The sequence below is a fragment of the Cetorhinus maximus genome, chromosome 9 (assembly GCF_964194155.1).
Source record: "Cetorhinus maximus chromosome 9, sCetMax3.hap1.1, whole genome shotgun sequence".
NCBI classification, from domain to species: Eukaryota; Metazoa; Chordata; class Chondrichthyes; order Lamniformes; family Cetorhinidae; genus Cetorhinus; species Cetorhinus maximus.
The window spans coordinates 41288416-41314739 of NC_135887.1; the positions used below are offsets into that span (position 1 = coordinate 41288416).

General features: G+C 45.3%; 1 protein-coding gene across 2 annotated transcripts in view; it reads right to left on the reverse strand.

The window, feature by feature from the left end:
* The window catches only part of LOC144684600 (polypeptide N-acetylgalactosaminyltransferase 17-like), a 500196-nt gene that overhangs the window by 54730 nt on the left and 419142 nt on the right, over window positions 1-26324 (reverse strand). For both annotated transcript variants that reach the window (XM_078548594.1, XM_078548595.1), the window contains 2 exons: window positions 5694-5879; window positions 680-817 (listed from right to left, as the gene is read on the reverse strand). In XM_078548594.1, coding sequence (XP_078404720.1) covers window positions 680-817; window positions 5694-5879 — 324 coding nt within the window. The remainder of the gene's footprint in view (window positions 1-679; window positions 818-5693; window positions 5880-26324) is intronic.

Sequence of the window (26324 nt, forward strand, 5' to 3'; positions counted from 1 at the left end):
GACAGTTGGGGTGGAGCTCAGAAGTTATCACTCCATGTAAAACAAGGGAGTCTGGAATGGAGCAGGTAACAGGGTCATAGCTTACAAATTTAATTGAGTAGAAAGACAAGAAATTCAGATGAAACCCATTACTGCCAAGCTTCACCTATATGGATTTTGACAGATGAGTGTTGGTGTTTCTTTTGTTAGCTCCCCTCTTTCCTGATGCTTTTTTGGGAGGGGTGGGGCAGGTGTGTTATCTGACAGGGTCCTAGGCTCTCCCAGAAACCTCACCATAAATGCCTCCTGTCTGGTCATAAGCATGCCTTCAAGATTCTGGCCAGATGGGCTTGTATGTGTGTCTGACCATGCCATATCCAAACAGTAATCAACCAGTGAGCAAGTGTCAGAAGAGTAGGTTAGAATTCAGATCTACACCCCCACCTTGACAGATGGCCAAAGTTACCCTGCTGGGCCAGTGGCTCATTAGATTGTTGCTAATATTTAGATGATCCATCTGCAGGATTTGGGTGGGGTCACAGTGAGGCCAGATAGCTGGAGGAAGCCCCACTCTGCCAGAATTTCTATGTATTATGATCCAGTAATGAATGATGGGGGGATGAACACAGGCAAAAGCATTTGTCCCCGAAACAAACCTTTGATTTCACGCAAAAATAAATCTCTTTTAAAAAGCTATTACCTCACCATAGGCCACTGTATTATTATATCTTCTCATCTCAGGATACACATTGTCCAGATACCACTGGAAATTCTTGCATTTGAGATGCTTTCTCAATGCTACTCTTTCAGAAATATCACCAATATCGATCCCTGGATTCTGGAAAAGAAAGACGTGTTAGAAATTACATTTATTCTTTCTTGCTTATTCTGAAAATTAGAACTCATATTTGCAAGGAAGAGAATATGCAAAGTTCACTATTCATTAACCTGCAGCATTCTGACTGTGCATCTGAAGTAGGAGATGCTTATTAAAAAAATTGGTTACATATTGATAGGACATTATCAACTGAGAATAATTTAAAAAACATACTGGAGCCCAAATTTCACTATTTTATACCAGTCCAAAGAAGAAACTTCAGATTAATGGTTTTTGCTCACATTGGTTTGGGAGAGTTTAGTTGTCAAGTGTTGACTTCTACATGAATATCATGGTGAGTATATTTTTAAGATTGTTTTCAATTGGTATTTTATGCTTATTGAAACATTGCTACAGATAAACTGCTATAAGATGGGCATGTTGTGTTGTGATAATGGTAGAATACCTAATATCAGAGGTGACACATTGGTAAGAGTACAGCTAGTGCTGAACAATTGTTCGGAGTAGATACACTTATAACGCATGTTGTGTGTAATAAAATGATAATTATCCTGTGTATAAATTCTAATGCTACGCACAGATCAGTGTTACCTTTCATAGGTCAGTATCTGTTGTATTAGTGCAGATGTGTGTTACCTCACATTTTTTATGTATTAAACTGCATCTTGTAATTCTAGCCTGGTTAGGTCTTTCTGTAAATCTCCCTCATTCTTCCCAGAAGTTTGCTACTTTTAATCCATGCTATTGGCCTTCCCTTTCCCTGCCTGGAACCCAACCTCTGGGTGGTGCCATCAAGGCTTTGGCAATGAGTAAGGTGCCTCTGAAGGCCGGTCAGGCATTTACAGTTTGCTCAAAGTATTCACATGGGCCTAAGGCTCGGCTAATGTGCTTTGAAAGCATCTATTCATCAAAGCTGGTGTTCAATTAAATTGAGTTGACAAGAAAATGAGCTGACGAAAGTTAGGTCCTCACTTCAAAACACCTATCAGAGTTGAAGTGCCAACAGCTGTGCCAGCAGGTGTGACTTGCACATTATACTTCTTGGCACAGATTTTGACATGACTTCAACAAGGATATAAATTTCTACAGCTTCAGGGTTTGTACTGAGATGACAAGGATTGATTTATGTGGTGTTCTCGAAACTCCAGATGTTAGACTAGCAGGAGATACATTAATCCACTGTCAGACCACTGTCATTGCTGTATCAGTAGAGACAGTGCAGTTGGAGCCACTTTGTTTTCAATAGTTGTGCCTAAAGATTTCAGTGCAACACTTATGCCACTTCCACGCATACATTTAGTACAAAATTTCAAAGCTCTTATTATTGGATGCTCATGTCGTTGACATATGGCTGGATTTTTAATCATTGGTTGAGTCGAGGTCGGGTGCTGGTGTGTATTGAAAATCACGTACTCAGGTGGTGTGTCAGTCTTCCGAGGTCTCTGGGACACGTTGGAATTTTTAAAGGGAGAGCGGGAGTGGGTCGGGGAGCTGGTAACCCGCACATTTCGAATTAACTTGCAGCTAAGTTTGTGGAAGAGCTGGTTAACAGGCTGGAGAGGGACAGAATCAAATTTTCAGTGTTAATAACAGGAAGAGCAAACCGTTTGGGGCACAGCTGTCAGGAACACAGCTGGAAGACATTATTCATCGTGGCTGCTGATGAAAAATCGTGTATAAAGAAGGAATAGTCAAACTGAGGTGCTCATGCAATGACAAAAAGTTGCCATCACTTGAGCAGAGCGGCTTGAGTGTCTGAGCAGTGAGTGTTTGGGCACTTGTGTGGACCATGAGGCTGCTGGCTCTGTGTTCTCCTGCCTGCTCCATTCCTTTAGACAATGGCAAGCCCAGTCATGACTGCCATTTGCTTTTTAGAATCGCCCTCTGTCATGAGGTCCTATCTGTAGGCCTCTCTCAGTGCCACTAATTGGACAACAACATCACCTTAGGATTTGGCCTTTTGCCTTCAAAAATTGCACCATGTCACTGATGCTAGTGTAGCGCAGGGTCCAGTCCCAGAAATGACCCAGTTGTCCAGATCAAAAATCCAGCTCTAGAACTGAGTCTTGCTCGCTTGTTAACAACACCAAAGTAAACCTGTAGGATACACAAGGGCTGAAATGGTTCGGTTCTTTAAAGTTATGTTTACCTAGTTTAAGCGAGCTTGCCAAGTTGGGATTGTAACTGGCTGCGTCAGGGGCACGAATGGAGCTTTTGTTGCGCAGGGCAATAAGAAAGTCGAATCATTCAGGAGGTATGCCTGGTGTATCAGAGTGACATAGAGGCACAGCGTAGTGCAGCAATGCATTGAAGAATAGTGGCCAGAATTTTGCAGCCAGGTCTCCCCCGTGGCAGAGCAGGCGAGTCATTGAAATCTCCGTTCACACCGGCAGGACCGGAACATCCCGCCAGAGTGAGGGGATGGAAAATTCTGGCCAGTACGTGGGGTCCTGGCTGCAATCCTGTGCCTGATTTGACAATCTGATCCAGACCATTATGGGCACATGCCATGAGAAAGCAGCTACTTTCTCTCTCAGAAGTTGGTAAATGAATCAGTGGGGAAGCCATCTTGGGCTATGTTTGGAAGTTGCTGATGGTATTGCCGGCTGTCATGCTACCTCACAGCTTGACAACAAGAAAACAAAACAAGAGAAAGGGAAACTTGCAATAAACAGAAAAGGAAGCAATTTCACAAAAAAGAGAAACACTATTTATGACACACATCACTCGCAGCAGTAAAATAGAAACTTAAACAACTTAACAAATGTTGTCACAAAATATATTTAAGTGACTAGCTTAGGAACAGGGGACCAGGAATATGTTGAGCTCGCTCCACCATTCAATTAAATCACAGCTGACCTACAGCTTATCTTCACTTACTCCTGTTTACTCTGTATTTCTTGGTACCCTTACACCATAAAAAATTATCTTTCCCAGTCTTGAAAAGTTCAAACGGTCCAGCATCTGCAGCTTTTTGGGGGAAGAGGGTTCCAAACTTCTATTACCTTTTGTATGAAAAAGTGCTTCCTGATTTCACCACTAAATGGTCTAGCTCTAGTTTAAGATTATCCCCCCTCCACCTTCTGAACGCCCCAGCCAGAGGATATAACTTACATAGCCAGCCTATTGAATCCCCATTTCACTTTAAAGGTATCGGCCAAATCAGCCCTCAGCCTTCAAAACTCACATGACTGCAAGTCATGTTTATGTAATCTGTCCTCATAACCATTTAAACTCTGGTAACATTGAGGTGAATTTGCACTCTAAAGTCTCCACAAGGCAATTATATAATTTGTGAGTGTATTAGGCTGAAAGATAAGGGGAGGGGAAGATAGGTTTGATGGTGGCATCACATGGGAGGTGGCAGAAACGGTGGAGGATAATCCGTTGAATCCAGAGGCTGGTGCAATGGAAAGTGAGGTCAAAGGGAATACTATCATGGATCTGAGAGGGAGTGGGAGGGATGAGTGCAGGAGTGCATAAAATTGAACAGACACAATCAAGGGCCAGGGGGAAGGGGAAAACCCCAGTTGCGAATGAAAGGCCATTGACCTGAAATATTAACTCTCTTTCTCTCTCTCCTGACCTGGGCTCCGGGCTTGGTATTGAGAGAGAGATCAGGGTCTGCAGGCTCAATATTGGCAGGGGGTGGGGAACCTTCTAAGAGATATTTGCTGTAGCCAACCTAAGTAGATTTGTATGATATTTGCTGGATCCAATTTAAGTGATACTGTGGTGAATTTAAGAAATATTCGCTGTGGTGATTTTAGAAGGCATTTGCTGTGTTGATTATAGGTGATATTTACTGTGGTCAGTTTAAGAGACATTTGACGTGGTCATTTTATATTAAGCATGCAAGGGCACCCAGCACCTCAGGGTGGGAGTGGGATAGGGGGAGGGGGCTGACAGTCCTGGTGCCTACAGACAGATAGTTTCTCTCTCCACAGAAGCTGCCAGACTGTTCAGCATTTCCAGCATGTTCTTTGTGAAGTTCCGTGCCCAGAACTGAAAACAGCAGTCCAGATAGGGCCTGCCCACAGCTCTGTAGAACTGAAACATCACTTCCACCTCTTCCCATTCCAATCCCCTCAAGAATAAGGTCAATATTCCATCAGTCATTTTGATTACTTTCTGGACCTATGCACTAGCTATTGGTGATTGTTGCACATGGACATGTAAGTCCCTTTGCTCCTCCACAGATCCTGGTCTTTCACGATTAAAAAATATTCTGACTTGCCTTTCTCAAAGTGGATGATCTTACCTGTCCCTACACTGAACTGCATCTGCCATGCATATTTTCCATTGCAACTTCCTGTTCCCATCTATACAACTTACTATGCCTCCTAACTTACATACAACTCTCCATTCCTTCATCCAAATCATTAATATTTGTGGTGAAAAGCTGAGGCCCCAGTACAGATCACCAGGGAACATCACTTGTAACATCCCTTAATCTTCTTCAAATAGTGCCATGGGATCTTTGATGCCCACCTGAGAGGGCAAACAGAGGTTCAGTTTAACGTACATCACACACAACAGCTCTGCTTAATATTTTAGTTTATGAATATATTCATGGCCGCATGTCAAAATTTAATTAAAAACTGCTTGAAACTTTATAATGTGCACATCCTTGAAAACGTACTAATACAAATGAACTCTTGCTGGCAGTGAAACTCACCCCTTGCACTGCACTTCATAGAAAGGAACAATTCAGTATCAAAGTTTAGATCGTTTGCAATTACTTTCCTGTTGCAATTTGTGGTCTAAATCGTTTAATATGTTACAGCATTTCAAAATACACTCAAACTCAACGATGAACCAAAGACCTGACTTTAAGGTAACTCAGACTGCATCCTATTTTATAGAGTCTACTTACATCCATGGGGATATTCCATGCAATATAGACATGGGATTTGTAATCATCCATCCATACTTCAGCTACCCGGAGTGAATTTCTCTTTGTGTAGAACCCAATGTCATTGTTGTAGGGTTTTTTCATGCGCTCTATGTGAGCCACCCTAGAGCAAGGGAGCACTTCCATACTTCCACCACACAGCCAGACCTAAAATATTAGATAAGGCAAAAGGAGGTGAGTCAGAAATACACAATAATTTCTTCCAGTTGTTACAACAATTTCCTGGAAATTGTCAAACATGAAGTGGATCATTTCAAATGTTGTAGATAAGCTCAGAAGCCATCAAAATTGCCATTCAGATACTAATGTCCAGACAATGAGGAGAATTTTAATGCTTCCCCCCACACCATCCCCATTCCTGCAGGCGAGCAGTTAAAATGGGGTAACTCCATTTCCCACTTCCCTCCTGTTGACCTGTGATTTTACCACCGCGGGTTTTGGCAGAGGATGAGGCATCTGCTGAACTCAGGTGGGAGCTTCCTGCACAAATGCAAATCCGGGTCCGATGGTGTTTGTACCAGGTGATGTTCTGATTGGGGCCTGAGTCAGCAAGTCATTGCTGCTTTCCTGCCAGGTTCAAGCAGGTCAGCAACCAGTCAGAAGGCTGAAGGATGCAGGCGGTGAGTGAAAAAAATCCCTTTATGGGTGCCAGGGGGAACAGGGGCCTTCTTGCAGGCCCTATGAGGAAATGTGTGGCCTCTCTTGCTCTGCCCCACACTTGGAGCAAGGATTACCTGACCTTTGCTTGCTTTCGGCCACTCTGCATGCTCTTCAGGCCTGGGCAAGGTAGAATGTTCCATAATATTTAAGGGTGGCCTGAGAGTTAAAGTGATTGATCTGGCTTGACAATTGGTTGGATGGCAATGCTGTGCTTCATGCCTCAGAGACATGCAGAGATGACACACCACGTTCTATTTGTGCAGGTTTTCTATTCACAGTGCTTTAAAATGTCAGGTCCCATATACTTGCAGCTGCTTGCCTCAGTTTAGTCTCTCTTTCTCCGTCACCACACCCAGTTTGAACTAATCATAAAGAACAGATACCAGACAGACATAATCAGACACTGAACAATTGAACACTACAAGCAGGAGACTGAGAGTAGGGATAAATGGGAAGGTAAACTAATTGAGTAGCGGTGTCCTGTAAGGATATGTGTTGGAGCGCCAGCTATTCACTGTGTTCATTAATGACTCAGATGATAGAATCAGAAGCCACATAATCTAATTTACTGATGACACAAAGATAGGTGGGTCTGTGTTGATGGAAACAAAAAAACTACAAAGAGATATTAATAGACTGAAGAAATGGACAAAACTGTGGAAATTGATTTCAGTATCGGTAAGTGAGGTCATTCACTTTAGATCTAAAAAGGAGAGATCAGGGCTGGAATTTTACGAGGCTGTCACAGCTGGGACGGGGCCATAAAATGTGGCCAGCCATTCTAAGCTCCACTGACTTTGGTGGGAACGTAAAATCCCGCTGGCGTAAAATTCCACCCCAGGGTACTTTTAAAATAAAGAAAAGCAAGAATCAGTGGAGGTTAAAAGAGGCTTAGGGATCGGTATAAATAGATCATTCGAGTGTCACGGACAGGTATGAAAAATAATCAAAAAGGCTAATGGAATGCTGGCCTTTATACCTAGAAGGATAGAATACAAAGGAGTAGAACCAAAAACAAAAATAGCTGGAAAAACTCAGCAGGTCTGACAGCGACTGCGGAGAGGAATACAATTAATGTTTCGAGTCCGTATGACTCTTCATCAGAATTAAGGAAAAATAGAAATGAGATGAAATATAAGCTGGCTGAGGGGGGTGGGACAGGTAGAGCTGGATAGAGGGCCAGTTATAGGTGGAGGCAAAGAAGAGATTGCCAAAGATGTCATAGACAAAAGGACAAAGAGGTGTTGACGGTGGTGATATTAGCTAAGGGATGTGCTAATGGGAGCATTAAGGGTAGAAAGCAGGACAAGCAAGTGACAGATGGCCCTAGTGGGGGTGGGGTGGGGGGAAGGGATCGAAATAGGCTAAAAGGTGGATATAAAACGATAGATCGAAATAAATTTTAAAATAGGTGGGAAAAGAAAAATATATTTTAAAAATGATAAATTATTGGAAAAGGGGGGATCAGAAAGGGGGTGGGGATGGAGGAGAGAGTTCATGATCTGAAGTTGTTGAACTCAATGTTAAGTCCAGAAGGCTGCAAAGTGCCTAGTCGGAAGATGAGGTGCTGTTCCTCCAGTTTGCGTTGAGCTTCACTGGAACAATGCAGCAGGCCAAGGACGGACATGTGGGCATGAGAACAGAGTGATGTGTTGAAATGGCAAGCAACAGGGAGGTCTGGGTCATGCTTGCGGACAGACCGAAGGTGTTCCGCAAAGTGCTCACCCAGTCTGCGTTTGGTATCTCCAATGTAGAGGAAACCGCATTGGGAGCAACGAATGCAGTAGACTAAATTGAGGGAAGTGCAAGTGAAATGCTGCTTCACTTGAAAGGAATGTTTGGGCCCTTGGACAGTGAGGAGAGGGGAAGTAAAGGGGCAGGTGTTACACCTTCTGTGGTTGCATGGGAAGATGCCGTGCGAGGGGGTTAAAGTGTAGGGGGAGATGGAGGAGTGGACCAGGGTGTCCCGGAGGACCGATCCCTGTGGAATGCCGCTGGGGCGGGGGGGGGGGCTTCTTTTCCCACCTATTTTTAAATTTATTTCAATCTATCGTTTTATCTCCACCTTTTAGCCCATTTCAATCCCTTCCCCCCCACCCCACCCCCACTAGGGCCATCTGTCACTTGCTTGTCCTGCTTTCTACCCTTAATATCACCATTAGCACATTCCTTAGATAATATCACCACCGTCAACACCCTTTTGTCCTTTTGTCTATGACATCTTTGGCAATCTCTTCTTTGCCTCCACCTACCTCTGGCCCTCTATCCAGCTCTACCTGTCCCACCCCCCTCAACCAGCTTATAATTCACCACATTTCTATATTTCCTTAGTTCTGATGAAGAGTCATACGGACTCGAAACATTAACTGTATCCCTCTCCACAGATGCTGTCAGACCTGCTGAGTTTTTCCAGCTATTTTTGTTTTTGTTTCAGATTTCCAGCATCCGCAGTATTTTGCTTTTATCACAAGGGAGTAGAAGTTGTGTTACAGCTACACAAAGCCCTTGTTAGACCACAGCTGCAGCACTGTGTTCAGCTCTAGACATTACACCTCAGGAAGAATATATTGGCCCTGGAAGGAATGCAGCGTAGATTTACCAGAATGGACTCCAAGGGTTAAAATACAAGGAGACGTCACACAATGTAGGGTTGCAATCTCTGGAATTTAGAAGTTTAAAGGAAGGCTTGATCAAAGTTCTCAAGATAGTAAGGGGAATGAAGAGGGTACATAGAGAGAAAATATTTCCACTGGTTAGGGAATCTTGGAGTAGAAGGCATATTCCAAAAGTTAGAATTGAATTAGAAAGCATTTCTATACACAAAGGGCGGTAGAAGTTTGGAACTCTCTTCCTCAAATGGAAATTGATGCTAGATCAATTGTTAATTTTAAATATAAGATTGATAATATATTTGGTTAACAGAAATCTAAGGATAAAGGCAGGCTGGAGGAGTTAAATGGCTTCCTTCTATTCCTATGTTCCTGAAACATAGGCAGTGAGTATGAAGCATTTTCACCATTCCTCCTGTGAGCATGGATGTTATTTTGAAAAATGTTTTTGGGGAATATTGTGTTATTCTGTAAAGAAGGTCGGGTGTCTGTGTGTGTGATTTGATTAAGCTGGGCAGAGATTAATAGGAGTCAGCTTGCCTGGGGGGTGGGGTTGAAACATGAAAAGGATAGAGGTGTTAGGTTTAGGTAAATAGGTTAGATCTAACATTTGCATTTTTAGATAAGTTGAAAGTTTGTTTGAATATCAAAAGGGAGTCAGAGGTTCAAAGAAGCTTGTTTGCATCTTGCAGGAGTTCCATAGGTAAATAATTGTGGGGATGTTATATTTTATTGGCCCAAAAGCAAAGACAAGATAGAAACATAAAATACTTTACATTTGGAAAGATTTGAGTTTTAAAGAGGTGTGAGAACAATGGAACCTGAGATAAAAGGAAAAAAAAACAGTATTTTAGAGTTACAGGGGAGAGTTTAGAATGGAGATAGCTGGAGCTGAGCTGGGAGCTGTTAGCTCTGGGCTTGGAGGAAGTGCAGTTTGAATCAATCATCCAGTCAAGCCAGAGAAGTCTTGGGCTGCAACAAACAGTTTTATTCTGATGTTTGGATTCCACCGCAGAGTGGGAGAGGGTAGAGGTCATGTGGTTTGTCTTTATTGAAGCTACAGCAGTTTGCCTTGGATAATATTACTGGATTTTATAGTTAAACATCTAGAAGGAAGTGCTGCTTAGAAGATGTTTACTTGTGGGTTTGACCAAGTAGAGAGTTTTTTGGGGGAATATTTTGTAAGACTAACATTAATTGCGTCACGAAACTATAATATTTTGCATAACATTATTGTAGGCTTATGGGTGTGAATGCGGATGGTTCTGTCTGTGTGATTGATTTAATTGAATTAGAGTCAGATAAACTGCAAGGTTAAAATTATCAAAGAAGTTAGGTATAAAAAGGCATTTAGAATGCTAATGGGTAAACATGGATGAGGGCAGCATGCAGGGTGTGAAGGAAATTTGCATTATAAGGTAAGTGAAAAGGTGTTTGGGTTTCAAAGGGATGGTAGGATGTTTACAACTAACAAGATAAATAGAGCAAGGTTATTATGTTTATTTTTCCCAAAAGCATATTGACAACATGAAAGATTTTTATATTATGGGAAATATAAATTTCCAAATAATCTGTAGAACAATGAGATTTACTGATTACAGAGAGAGAAAACATATATAAAGAGGGATGTTACATTATGTGGGGGTGGGGGGTGGCCATGGGAGATCAAAAGGTACACCGTGTGAAGTAGTCCTTGGCGAAAAGCCTCCAGCCACTTTAGCAGAAGTCCGCTAAATACTGCGGGTGAATACCCACCAGCAGCTTTTCAGAACAATTAGGGATGGACAAGACATGAAGCCTTTAAGGCTGCCTACATCCCCCAAAAAGGTTTTAAAAGACCTAAGTGGTGTGTATGATTTTTCATGTAATCTAGGAACAAGACTTGTGTTTTCGCTGCAGTTTGCCAAACAAAGCCAGGATGTTCCATCGCTCGGCAAAGGTACATGTTGAAAAATGTTGATGTTGTTGACATTAGAAGATGACTGCCAATCTTCTACTAACTGTACCATTTGCTGGACCAAACATCAGTTGGGATTACTGAACAAAGGAAGCAAACGATTGCAACTGTAGAGATGAGTATCTCAGGTGGCAAATTAGTCACCCAATGTAAGGTTCTGTTATCAGCAGAAAAGAGACATCACACTAGGCTGTGAAGATGACAAACAACATGAAACCAGGCAGGGTGGCTTGGTTATGGTAACATGATGACTCATGGAAAGATTGGATTAAAGGCAGAGGATGCTGGTTTGAGAAGGCGATGAGGATGGAGCTGTCGACTGCATTTCACCCACTAAAACCTATTGCTGGATTATTAGAATCTGTCACTGTATGCTCAAAATGGAAACACATTCACACAGGCAAATATCACACAAGTAAACACAAAAAAATGCCAGTAAATAATAATATTAGTGCACCGTTCTTGCAAAATTAACATTAAAGTCATCACAGCTTGCAGTATATTAAAGCATTTATATAGAGTCAGTCATATCATCAGGGCCTCTTTCACAATAAAGTATAGTTACTGCTGTTTTTTAGGCAAACATGAGAGCCAACTTGTGTGTGGCAAGGTCTCTCAATCAGCAATAAAGATGAATATCCAGTTAAATTGTTAATTATTGAGGGATGATTGTTGACCAGGAGACTGGAAGAACTCCCTCTTCTTTGATTAAGTGCTAAGGGATCATCTATGGTCACCTGAATTTCAAGATAGGGCTTAAGTGTAGTGTTGTAATCCATATGATCCCACATCCAAAAATGTAGCATTGCACTGAAGTGTCATCCTACAGTATGTTCTCCAATCTGCAGTGAAGCTGGAACCCACAATCTTTTGAATCTTAGGCAAGAAGCAAACTTCAATAATCATCTAGGACTGTGACCAGGATTTTGCTGAGTGAGCTCCAATATATTTTACACTTGGGAACAGGAGGGGGAAATCTCAGTGCCTGAAGCAACGAAACCAAAGATGACTTTAAAGGAAATCCACTTTGATAGTAACAGATTTACAGAATTTGAAACGTACATTCAAAATAACTGGACTGGATAAACATAGCCTGTGGGACACGGAAGGATTAATTAAATTTGCTAGAGATCAGTGTAAATTATTGAATTGGATTATAGAATTACTCATCATAGCAGTCCAAATTCATTTACTGGGTTTAATGAAATCAAAATACAGGCATCAGCATTGCCACAGTTTTCCGATGCCGCTCATGTAAAACAATCATTGTTTGATGCAAAGGTTTTTTTTACAGGTCACACAGCTGTGACAATCATATTCATGAATCCGCGGCAAGAATAAAATGAGCTCCTCCTCCCTTTCTCATCGCCCATGCCACTGAGCTTCTTTCCTTGGCAGTGGCAGCAGGACAGCATCTTCCTTGGATTACCCTGTGGGCTCTGTCACTTTAATAAGATTATAGCCAAATAAGGCGTTTACTTCAGCGACAGACAACTAACATTTTATGGTAATAATTCAATGTCATATAATGGTTGGAATCAGCGTTAAACTTCACTTAACTCAAAAAAAACATCTGGAGTCAAGCCAACTTGCCACTATTGATTTCAATTATTGTCTTTCGTAACTAGTTCCTAGTTTGCTGTACTTGGATCAGCCTAGATTGCACTTAAATAAACTAAATATCGAAAGGCTTTCCACTTGAATCATTCCAATCAGATAATGAGATATGTGGAGAACTTAATCCATGGCCTCACAGCAGCCACTTTGGTGATAAGAGCTTTCATTACGAACCAGTGAAATGGTTCAAAGAGTTGTGCTGAACAATAGGACTCAAGACAGAGATCTGTGCAGTGTCCTGAAAAGACATGGGCTGGTTTTTTTCCAGTCTGCCATTCTGTTTGAAGACCTGAAGGGACTGTGCAAGCATGAGAATGAGAATGCAAATGGGCAGCTTCCCATTCTATTGATGGAATCATCCCAGAATTACACTCAGTGTGGTAGTGGGCGTGAAAAACGGCATCTTACCCGCCGGCCCCAATGGCGGGTTTTCGGGCCATATTGTCCTTCCCAGCATGTTCCACCTACTAATAATACATTCACGGGAAACACACTGGATCGCTGGAAGGTGGGCTCGGATTTGCCTGCCAAGCTGTAAACTCAGCACTTCCTCGCCCTGGGGGCCATATTTAAAGTGCACCAGAGCGCAGCCTACTTCATGTCTACTGACCAGGACTGCTCCAGGCGACAGATGGCGCTGAAAGCAAAGGTGATGGCAGCCCTCAAATGACCCTCTGGGGTGCCCACTGGATGCATTGGAAGGCCTCTGCGAACTCCTCAGCCCCGCTCTGGCTGCAGGAGGTCCACCAGAGTCACAAATCCAGCCTGGGAGGCGGTGGCAGCAGAGGTCAGCATCAACGGAGCACAGAGCAAGTCAGCCATCCAGTGCAGGAAGAGGGTGAATGTCCTCATCCATTCCATCAGCCAAGTCAACTACCTCATCACTCTCAACACACACTCCCAAACCCATCACACATCGACAGGGATCTCACACATCAAGGTACAACACCACTAACTCTCACACACACCCTCACATCTCCATCAGGCTTATGTCCTCTGGAGCTCACATCCTCATCCCGTCCATGGTTTTGCTCACCACACAAACATCCGACACAGTGTTTCCTGCTCACATTCTCTCCATTTGTTTTCATGCAGGAGAAGCTGGCTCACAACAGGAGGGGGGGTCCCAGCGGGCCAGGGGTGGAGTTACCCCTCCCTCATTTTGAGGAGCGTGCCATCGCGCTAACTGGTGAGGACGTGGACCATGCCTGCGGCAACAGTGAGGTTGGTGGCAAACACCCACATAGGATCCTGCACCGCATCATCCCTCTCTCAACGCAAGTGTGAGTGCTCTCTCTCCTGCTTTTGGCTCTGCTGCCATGCACTAACTATCTCTACTTTGGTTCACAGGGAGCTCTGCCAAGCAACCGACACCCTCAGCCAGTCAGTCCCTCAGCTCCAATCAGGTCTGCACCTCCAATGAAGAGGACACCTCCTCCATTGAAGAGCTGCAAATAGGCAGTCTGGAAGACCCATCACAGCGCTTACCCACACCCTCCACCAGCACAGAGACACACACCTCAGTGGGCCCTAGATCTAGAGCAGGAGCATGTTCACAATCTGATGGTCACTGTACGGACATGTGTCCACATCAGGGGGTGGCAGGTTCAACCGAGCTCCCTGGCACTTGGAGGACTGCAAGGGAAGAGGCATCTGAGGTCCGAGTCAGAAGACGAACCTCTGGATTAGGCCTTCCAACTCATCTTGGAGATTCAGCAGAAGGCAGGGCAACATCACTCAGAACTTTTTGACGCCCTCAACAGAGTGGCACATGAGCCAGAGGAGTGCATCTGCCTGCTCTCTGATGAAGTGGTGCCCACATGTGTGTGCATGGTGGTCTCCATTGGAAGGATGCCATGGAGACCCTGGTTCAGCAGACTGCAGAGATGTGCGCAGACATGCACTCCATCGCAGGAGCCAGGGGTGACTGCCTGTAGTGACAATGCAAGGGGGAAACGGGGCACCTTGACTTCCCTCCAGGTGCTCTTTCCCCTCAAGGAATCAGACCGGGGCCCTCGGGAGGAGGAGCAGCAGCTGGACACCCCTGGGTTATCTACTAAGGAATCTCAGAGGCTGTCCGCTCCCTCTGAGTCCCCTTTGCCTGTGACCACCCCTTAACCTCATGCTGTCATCGCAGAGGGAACAGCTGGCCCACAGGAGGACAACCAAAGCAAGCTGGGTCCCCCATGGCCTCGGCTCTCCAGAGGGCGTACGCCAACGTCATCAGAGGCACAGGGCCAACCATTGCACAGGCTGTCTCCACCCCTGCTGCAGATTTAAGTGCAGCACCTAGAAGAAGTGGTAAGCCTGGAAAAGTTAAGAAATTCTGCTCACAAGTGGTTGCATAGGTGAAGACATATTGTCACTTAATAATCGGAAAATATATTCACCTTCACTGAATAATGTGTAATGGTGTCTTTCAGTTTCATTTACAGGCTTCACGAGTCCTCACCCTGCATCTCCCCCCACTAGCAGTTCAGCTGCGTGCAGCTGGACCAGGGCTTATTCTTGAGGGTGTGTCTGTGTCTGTGTCTGTGTGTCTGTGTGGCAGGGCCTTTCGGAGCCTCGTGCAAGCACTCTCCCATGCACCCGGGGCCTTCATTCATCACATTCATATTACTGTCCTGAGCATTTTCAATGCTGCCTGCTGGGGTTCACTTTCAGTTGTCCATCTGAGCTGACCTGCATCTCCGCCCACCCAATGACTGTACTCCCGAGTAGTACCTGTGCCCATCCAACACGAGGCTCCGCTCACTTTTGATTTCTGCAAAATGGTAGTTGTCAAGTTTGAGCTAAGCTCCTTCACCATTTCCTCTCGCCCAGTCACCCTTGTCATTTCCCCATCACTGTCCACTCCTGCATCACCTTTGACCTCCTCATCATTACCCTACAGCCTGAACTATTGTCTTTCCAGGATGTCCAGGTGAATGTTCAGGATCCCTACCTTCCTGAGAATCCCACCCCCATCCACATTAGCCCACCTGACCTCCTCTCAGACACTTTCCTGCCTCTGGACTCCTTCCTTACACTGGATACCTTCCCCACTCCGGACTCCCACCCTTGTACCTTCCTCCCCCATTACACTTTCCTCCCGACTTGCACCATTCTCCCCCATTACACCCTCCTCCCCATACTCCCTCCTCCCCCTGGACACCATCCTTCCCCCTCCCAACCTCATCTCCCTGACACCTTTGCTGCCCCCTCCCAACTTCATCCCCCCTCAGCACCTTCACCACCCCCAGCGCCCCCAGTACACCTTCCTCTCCCACTCATACCGAGGCATTCCTCTCCACCTAACCTCCCCACCTCACCGATCATCCAGCCCATGGCGAAGTCCATGAAGTACTGAAGCAGTTCCGAAGCATCGATGGAGACCCTGGAAGATGGTGTGAACCCATGGTGAAGTCTGTGAAGTTCTGAAGCCTCAGCATGGAGATCTGCCACCTTCCGAGAGCTGCTTCACAGTGGACCCATGTCCATGAGGATCCACCCAGCATGCAATGCATGTGTTCCTCCAGGGCCACCAACATCTTCTTTTCCTCAGATGTCTGCGATCTGAGCAAGGCCCTAAAGGTAAGTACCGGCTTCTGTACGTCACACTGGCCCAGATATGTCTGGGCAGGCGTGATTTCCTGCCGGCATAACAGAAAATTGGACGTGGAGGGACAATTCCGGTCACAAACTGAACTGGACTAGCCATATAAACACTATGGCTACAAGAGCAGGTCAGATGCTAGGAATCCTGCAGGAAGTAACTCACCTCCTGACTCCCCAAAGCCCGTCCACCATTTACAAGGCACAAGTCAGGAGTGTGATGGAATACTTCCCACTTGCCCGATGAGTGCAGCTCCCACAACACTCAAGAAGCTTGACACTGTCCAGGGCAAAGCAGCCCACTTGATTGGCACCACATCCACAAACATTCACTCCCTCCACCACCGATGCACAGTAGCAGCAGTGTGTACTATCTACAAGGTGACTGCAGGAATTCACCAAGGTTCCTTCAACAGCACCCTCCAAACCCACGACCACTACCATCTAGAAGGACAAAGGCAGCAGACACATGGGAACACCACCACCTGGAAATTCCCCTCCAAGCCACACACCATCCTGACTTGGAAATATATCACCGTTCCTTCACTGTCGCTGGGTCAAAATCCTGGCAATCCCTTCCTAACAGCACTCTGGGTGTACTTACAGCACATGGACTGCTGCGGTTCAAGAAGGCAGCTCACCACCACCTTCACAAGGGCAACTAGAATGGGCAATAAATAGTGGACCAGCCAGCGAAGCCCACATCTCGTGAATGATTAAAAAAAAAAGGCCTTACTTTGCACCCCAATAGCGGGATGCAGAGCAGGTTCACGCCAGCCTCCTGCGGGATTCACAATCCGCCACGTCGGACACCATCGGCAGATCCTGCTGTGATTTCATGCTGGCATGGAACCGATTTCTGCCCCTCCTGCCGAAGTCTCCCCCCACACCCACCCACCATGACACCCGCCTCCAACGGGAGTGGACGATTCCGCCCAATGATGTCGCTTTCTAACAGAATGTAGCAATGTAATTGGTGCAGCTGACACTGCAGTTACCGAGTCTCTGTGAGAAAGTGCTTCAGTGCAATATAAAAAGGTACACAGGCATTTTTCCTCTTTTCGTCTCAAAACCAGGGTGGGGGTGGAGCGGGATGGGGTTGGGTGTGGCAAGATTTTTGTCCCGTTACCACCCTGATTTTTGGTATCACAGGGCGGTAGTAGGACTTAAAAAAAAAATCTAGTGCTGATATTGTGTTTGAGTCTGTTATATTGTCATATTATTCATAAGGAGCTAGGAACTAATTGTTATGAGAATGTACACCCAGAATGCTACATTTACAGCCATACTGCAGTCAGGTGCTGCATAATAATGTTCACCAGCCACATGGAGAGCTGTAAGAAATACACTTGAAGATCCAGCATTTTGAGTCTAAAGTGTGTTTATTTCTAACTGATGGGAACCAGAAGACATCACAGGGGCCAACTTAACTCAATCTTCAAGCAAATTAGAAAATGGGTGACCAGTGATAATAATAAAAACAGAAAATGCTGGAAAAACTCAGCAGGTCTGGCAGCATCCGTGGAGAGAGAAACGGAGTTAACGTTTTGTGTCCATATGACTCTTCTTCAGAACTAAAGAGCTTCAGCTTTAGCTTGTCAAATTCCTTCTGGAAGCTCCTTTAGGCAACATTCATAGGCCCTATCCATCACATGATGGCCTCAAAAAATGCAGCACGATTAATCAGACAAGGCCTATCATTTGCAAATTCATATTGACCCTGAGCAGTTTGTACTTGTCTAATTGCTCAGTTACTCGGGCCTGTATCTAAACCAGGGTCGGTTGCATAGGCTTTTAAAAAATTCTTTCATGGGATGTGAGTGTCGCTGGCAAGACCACCATTTATTGCCCATCCCTAATGTTTCGGATGGGAATCATGGAAATCTAGGTTTCCATTCATGCTGTTAAGTTTTAACTTTTCTCCTTGACATGCTGCCTGTCCACAAGTCAGGTGGGCTTGGGGGACAGGAGGGTGCGGGTGGGTGGTTACTTCTGAACAGGCCACAGGAGCAGGCGGGCTGCACCCAGACCCTGGTGGGGTGCTCCAATTCCAGGATAGATGTGGGGGCAGGCTGAGTGCCTGTGGGGTGGGGTTGGCAGGGATGGTCTGATCCCTGCCTCCTGGGTGTTGCTATAAGGTGTAGGAGCAGGTCTCTGATATGGTATGAGCTTGGGGGGCTCTGGTGAATCACTCCTGCTTCTACTGGCTCACAAGTGTTGTGTTCTGTGATAGCTACTAGGTGTTAACCTCTGTGATAGCTACTACCGTGCACCCCAAGCCACCAACCACTCAAGACAGGATTAGTAACACAATAACGTGGATTCTTTATTCAAGGAGCGTTCAGCCATGTACAGACAGGTCTGCACTGCACATGTCTCTCCTTCAGACTGCCGGCATACCAAAGTCACACGGTATGTCAGATCACATCCCTTACACTGCTGTACATTGGAAACAACCTCACCTTTTAAAGTTGTACCATAATAACAAGCAGTGCTGCTCCTATTCCCCATGCTTCCCTTCAGCTGCTGGGTTTCCTGTAGCCTGGGAAACCTGGCCAGTCACTGTTAAAATGGTTCAATTTGAGGCTCATTAAAATATGTAAGTTGGTAAGCCCATATATGGGCAGGTAGGAGGTAGCTTCAGGTCAGGTTTGAAATATTTTAAATTTTAACCTCTGACCTGACTTTAGTTTACCCATTTTCGGGTCTTTAAATTCACCCCTCTCTCGCCGACAACAGATTTCCAGTAACTTCCACACAACTGTTTTCTCCTTCCCTCTCTTCTTAAACAAAGGAGTGACATTTACAGTTCTCCATTCCAAAGAGACATTTCTTGAACCTCAAGAGCTTTGGAAAATTATGACTGATGGATCTGTAATTTCCTTATCTTCGTTTTAGCTCTCTGGTATGGAAACTATCAGTCCCTGGAGATTTGTATGTCTTACGCAGCATTATTTTCTCAATGGTATTTTCACCCTTTCTTCCACTGCAAAAATGGATACAAACTACTCATTTAACATTTCTGCCATTTCCTTAGTGTCCATTATATTGTCCTACACCTGTCTTTAATGTGGCGCTTGAATGGATAGAAGGACTTTTTGCTGCACCCCTATTATCACTTCTGCTCAGGATCTGAATATTTTTGGTCAAATAGCAGTTGGTTTATTTTCTTTTTAAAGATTCAGTACCAAAATTAGCATCAACTGATTTATCATACCAAGGGCTGAATTTTCCCCCCGTTTGCGGGGGGAAGTTGAAAGGCAGGTGCGCACAGGCGTGTTTCCGATCGGCGCCCCTGATCGGAGACGCGGTGCCATTTTACGTGGGCAGGCAGAAGCGCTATGCGCTCCCTGTGCGGGCAGGGGGGGAAATCCCAAAATTGAGAGTGCGCTCTTTCGCGCATGCACACGAAAGAGCGCACTCATCTTCCTGAGAATAAGTGCAGCCTAAGGGAGATTGGCTGTAAATGTCAAAAAACCTTAAAATAGAAAAATTAAATTTCCCTCACATGTCCCCTCATGTGACATGTCACATGAGTTGGGACATGAGCATAATTTTCAAAAAAACTTTATTAAAATTTTTTAAAAGCTACATGAAACCTCATCCCGCCTGTGGATGAGGTTTCATGTTTTTTCTAGTTCCCGCCGGGGCTCCTGGCCTGCCCGCCAACCTTAAGGTTGGATGGGCAGGTCCTTTAATTACATAAATGACTCTGTCAATGGCCTCAATTGGCCATTGACAGGTCAGCGGGCGCGCAGCTGATTTTGTTCCGCCCCCGCCTTCCTGAAAATTTAAATGGTGCGGCGTGACGTCGGGAGTTCCGCCCAACGTCACCGTGCGTCATTTTATGCATCAGCTAGCAGGCCCTGCCCCCGCTTGCCGACGCGTAAAATCCTGCTCCAAGAGTTTAAAGGAGTGAATCATAAAATAACTTGAAAATGGTGTCTGCTTTGTACATTATGACTTTGTCTGCAAAATATTGAAAAGGAAGAAGACAATGAAATTATATCTGACTGCATTTGTACACAATTATATCATCTGGTAATAACTATAAATGAAATAACTCCCATGACATGCATTTCAATGCAATTAATTCCACACTTGAATAGTAATGTATCTAATATTCTGTGTGAAGTATTGGAACTATAATTTCAACTTTGTTAGGAGCACTTTTTAAAATTGTATTCATTCACAGGATGTAGGCCTTGCTGGCTAGGCCAGCATTTATTGCCCATCCCTAGTTGCCCTTGAGAAGGTGGTGCTGAGCTGCCTTATTGAACCGCTGCAGTCCACATGGTGTAGGTACATCCACATTGATGTTAGGAAGGGAGTTCCAGGATTTTGACCCAGTGACAGTGAAGGAATGGAGATATATTTCCAAGTCAGGATGATGAGTGGGTTGGAGGGGAACTTCCTGGTGGTGGTGTTCCCATGTGTCTGCTGTCCTTGTCCTTCTAGATGGTCAAGGTCATGGGCTTGGAAGGTACTGTTGAAAGAGTTGCTGCAGTGCATATTGTAAATGGTACACACTGCTACTACTGTGCCTTGGTGGTGGAGGGAATGAATGGTAAAGGTAATGAATGGGGTGCCAATCAAGTGGACTGCTTTGTCCCTGGATGGTGTCAAGCTTCTTAAGTGTTATTGCAGCTGCACTCATCCAGGCAAGTGGGGAGTAGTCCATCACACTCCTGACTTGTGCCTTGTTAGATGGTGGTCGGGCTTTGGGGAGACAGGAGGTGAGTTATTCGCTGCAGAATTCCTAGACTCTGACCTGCTCTTGTAGAGAAAGGCCTGAACTTTTCGCTCATCGGGTGCATGTGATCAGTGGGCCCGGGAGTGGATGGGAAACAGGTTCCGAACACGATTGGCCCCTGACCGTGATTTCGCACTAGCAGGCCAATTAATGGCCAGCTAGCGTGAAACGTGCCCTGAGAAAGGCTCAGCACTGTCGGTGGGGGCGGGAAGAGGGCGGGTGCCGATGTCACCGTGAGTGCTGGTGAGCGCTTCCACTGAGCTCCCTGAAAGCAGACAGCTGCCTCAGGGAGCTGCAGACCCCCACAGAGTAAACAAATCAACAAAAATGCTGCAAAATATGTCCATGCAGAAAAATCAAGCACCTGAAAGCATAAAACCAATACCCAGATATCTCTTTTTATTTTATTTCCCCAAGGAGATTTCATCCCGCCCTGGATTGAGGTTTGAGCAAAAATGTAAAGGCCGCCTGGTCAATTGGCCCGTCCGCCAACCGTAAAACTGGACGGGCCATGAAAAATCGTTTTCAATAACCTTCTTAATGGGCCTAATTGCCCGCTTAATTGTGGCAGGGCGCGCGACCGAGATGTCGCATGAGTGCGCGATGGCATTGGGACCCTCGCCCGATGTCATCTCATGCTATTTCGCGCCTGGACGGGTCGGGCACACACCCACCTGCGAGAGGTAAAATTCTGTCCACAGTATTTATATGGCTAGTCTGGATCAGTCTCTGGTCAATTGTAACCCCCAGGATGTTGATGGTGGGGGAATTAAAGGATGGTAATGCCATTGAATGTCAAGGGGAGATGGTTAGATTCTCTCCTCTTGGGGATGGTCATTGCCTGGCATTTGTGTGCCTCAAATGTTACTTGTGACTTATCTGCCCAAGCTTGGGTGTTGTTCAGGTCCTGCTGCATTTGGACATGCATTTCGACTGCTTCAGTATCTGAGGATTTTCAAATGATGTTGAACATTGTGCAATCATCAGCAAACGTCCCCACTCCTGACCTTATGATGGAAGGCAGGTCATTGATGAAGCAACTGAAGATAGTTGGGCCGAGGATTCTACCCTGAGGAACTCCTGCAGTGATTTCCTGGGACTGAGATGACTGACCTCCAACAACCACAACCATTTTCCTTTGTGCTAGGTATGACTCCAGCCAGCGGAGAGTTTACCCACAATTCCCATTGACTCCAGTTTTGCTCAGTCTCCTTGATGCCACACTCGGTCAAATGCAGTCTTGATGTCAAGGGCAGTCACTTTCACCTCACCTCGGGAGTTCAGCTATTTTGTCCATGTTTTGACCAAGGCTGTAATGAGGTCAGGAGCTGAGTGGTCCTGGTGGAACCCAATCTGAGTGTCAGTGAGCAGGTTATTGCTGATTAAGTGCCGCTTGATAGCACTGTTAATGACACCTTCCATCACTTTGCTGATGATTGAGAGTAGACAGATGGGGCGGTAATTGGCCAAATTGGATTGTCCTGCTTTTTGTGTACAGGACATACCTGGGCAGTTTTCCACATTGCCGGGTTGATGCCAGTGTTGTAGCTGCACTGGAACAGCTTAGCTAGAGGTACAGCTAGTTCTGGAGCACAAGTCTTCAATACTATTGCCAGAATGTTCCCAGGGCCCATAGCTTTTGTAGCACACAGTGCCTTGCTTGAGCTGTTTCTTGATATATGTGGAGTGAATCAAATTGGCTAAAGACTGATATCTGTGATGCTGGGGACCTCAGGAGGAGGCCAAGATGGATCAGCCTTGCCTTTTGCACTGATTTGCTGGGCTCCCCTTTCATTGGGGATGGGGAAATTTGTGAAATCTCCTCCTCCACTTAGTTGTTTAATTGTCCACCACCGTTCACAACTAGATGTGGCAGGACTGCAGAGCTTAGCTATGATCTGTTGGTTTTGGGATCGCTTAGCTCTGTTTATCGCATGCTGCTACTACTGTTTGGCATGCAAGTAGTCCTGTGTTGTAGCTTCACCAGGTTGGCGCCTCATTTTTAGGTATGCCTGGTGCTGCTCCTGGCATGCCCTCCTGCACTCTTCATTGAACCAGGGTTGATCTCCCAGTTTAATGGTATTGGTAGAGTGGGGGATATGCCAAGCCATAAGGTTACAGATTGTGGTTGAATACAATTCTGCTGCTGCTGATGGTCCACAACGCCTTATGGCTACCCAGTCTTGAGTTGCTAAATACGATCGAAATCTATTCCATTTAGCATGGTGGTAGTCCCATACAACACAATGGAAGATATCCTCAATGTGAAGGCGGCACTTTGCCTCCATAAGGACTGTGCAGTAGTCACTCCTACCAATACTGTCATGGACAGGTGCATCTGTGACAGGTAGATTGGTGAGGGTGAGGCCAAGTCGATTTATCTTTTTTGTTGGTTCCCTCACCACCTGCTGCAGACCCAACCTAAGAGCTATATCCTTTAGGACTCAGCCAGCTTGCTCAGTAATGGGGCTACTGAGCCACTCTTGGTGATGGACATTGAAGTCCCCCACCCAGAGTACATTCTGTGCCCTTGCCACCCTTGGTGCTTCTTCCAAATGGTGTTCAACATGGAGGAGCACTGATTCATCACTGTGGGAGAAGTGGTAGTGGAGGGGTAGGTGGCAATTCACAGGAGGTTTCCTTTGCCCATGTTTGACCTGATGCCATGAGACTTCATACATTCCATAGTCAATGTTGAGGACTCCCAGGGCAACTCCCACCCAAATATATACCGCTGTGCTGTCATCTCTGGTAAGTCCGTCCTGCCGTTGGAGTAGTACTTAACCGGGGCAGTAATGGTGGTGTCTGTGACATTGGCCAGGATTTTCCTGTCGGCGATTTGGGGATGGGGCCCGCTCGCCGACGGGAAAATGACGCAGGGTGACGTCAGGAGGAACCCCCGACATCATCCTGGTCCCTTTAAATTTTCAGGAAGGCGGGCGGACAGCGAAATCAGCTGTCTGCCCGCCGACCTGTCAATGGCCAATTAAGGCCATTGACAGGCTAATTAAGATTGTTAAAGACCTGCCCGCCCAACCTTAAGGCTGGCGGGCAGGCCAGGAGCCCCAGCGGGCTTCTGATTATACATGAAACTTCATCCACTGGTAGGATGAGGTTTCATGTCCGTTTTTAAAAAGTTTCATAAAGTATATGTGTTTCTTATTAACATGTCCCATCTCGTGTGACATTGTCACATGAGGGGGACACGTTACTAATTTTAATATTTTTCTATTTTTGGAGTTTTTTTACCTGTCAGTAATCTCCCTGAGACAGAACTTGGTCTCAGGGGGCAGTGCGCATGTACGAAAGAGTGCACTTTGACAGATGGGGAATCCCTCCCCACCCCCGCACAGGGAGCGCATAGCGCTTCCCGTTGGGCAGCCCGCTGGGCGGGCCTTAATTGGCCCGCCCACTCAAAATGGCGGCGGGCCCCGTTTCGGGGGCGGAGTTCGGCTGCCACCCGCCGCTGAGCCGGTGGGGCCCGCCCGCCCATCAAGGGCAAAATTCTGCCCATTGTCTGTAAGGTATGATTCGGTGAGTATGACTATATCAGGCTGTTGGTTGACTAGTCTTTGGAACAGCTCTCCCAATTTTCGCACAAGCCCCTAGATGTTAGTCTCGGGTACTTTGCAGAGTTGACAGGGTTGGCTTTGCCGTTGTCATTCCCTGTGCCTAGGTTGGTGCTGGGTAGTCCGTCTGATTTCATTCTTTTTTTAGACTTTGTTGTGGTTTAATATGACTGAGTGGCTTGCTAGGCCATTTCAAACCATTTCTTATTTGATCAGTGTTCCCTCTACCTAATTGGTTGTTTTCCTGTGTAGTTTCCTATGTCAACATTTTCTTTGATGTGTTTGTTTCGTGAACATGGAAAAATCCTTTCAGGAGTCAGGAATATTTGGTAACTGTAATTCTCTCCTTTTGCAGTTGCATTTGCTTCTTTTTGCATATTGGGAATAATTTAACTTTGTTCCACAAGTATTTTAGGTGCAAAATAAATGATGGTGGGATGAATTTCTGATTGCGACTTTGGTGCTTGCCATTTAAGCACAAGCTCAATTACTCCCCCAGTTATTTTTTCTGGCAGCCTCTGTTTTCCCTTCAGCTTTCTTTTTGCACATCTTTGCTTTCATTCCACCGTTTCTGCTGCCTCTTTGTTTCCCTTCTGCTTTATCTGTTTCCCATCTGTGATTCTCTGCCATCTGTCTGTTTCTCTTCCGTTTCCTGACTATAGTCTCTTTATGCCCAAGTCCATGCAGTAAGACATGGTAGAAAATGTCCACTGGGATGCTCTGCCATGTTCCAAGAAATGTACTGGATTAGGAAGCCATTGTGGTCATTTGGAGGTGTATTAGAAAGTTCATGGAGACAGGCAGCTATTAAATCTCTTCTTGTATCTACTGTGTTTTGTACCTCGGAGATACGCAGAGATGACACAATCGCCAGGAGCATTGTGAGAACAGGAGGTTTGTAACAATGCTTTTAAAATGGCTGCTTTCTTATGCTTACTGCTTGTTTTAGTTTATCTGTAACCACACCAAGGCTTGACTAACAGCCCACAGCACGATGCGCAGTCAACAGATACACACAATCAAACACTGAACAATTGAACACAACAGTATCCATATAATGCAATGGATTCCAATAAAATAACAATTTCAGTTTGCCTTCCTCAAGAGGTTGGAGCAATTTAAGAGATAGTGTCCTGATGATTTAGGTGCTTGGATATAATAGAACAGTATAGCTTGAGAACTATACATACTAAGGAGCATCTGGAGAGGAAAATTCAGATGATGAGTCACTCCAGGCTGGCCTTGCACTTTATTAGCCTGAAAATGGTCTGTGGTGGTGGGGTCGGGGAAAAAGTAGAAAAAAATAAATAAATAAAAGAACAAAAATATGTATAAAAATCTGTAAGGAAAAAAATCATCACTGAAAAACTCTTCTCCTCAAGACAAATAAAAACAGTTCCAGCAACTACAGGGGCCAAAGTATTAATTTTCAGATATCCTGTTGTATTTGGAGTTATGTTGTTGCTGAAAACCATACAGTAGGGGCATAAGACATCGAACTATTACATGCAATCCTCATTATTCAACTATACAGAGGTAGTCACGCATTGTACTGTATGTAAGTGGTTGTCCAACATTCCACTGAGGGCACAGCCACCCTATGTGATTCTTCAGAACAATAATTATTACCCGACTGTAATTTAATGATCCGGTGCTGGCACTATGACTGTGGTGATGGATGAACATAGACAGATCTGCATACTGCAGGAGAGAAACAACAGCTGGCCTGCATCATCCACCAGAGCTATTCTTGTATATGTAAATAGAAGATGCTCTTGTAAAAAAAAACTGGAATTTTGAAGGATTAGCCTTTTGGGCATGGAAGTATTCTGC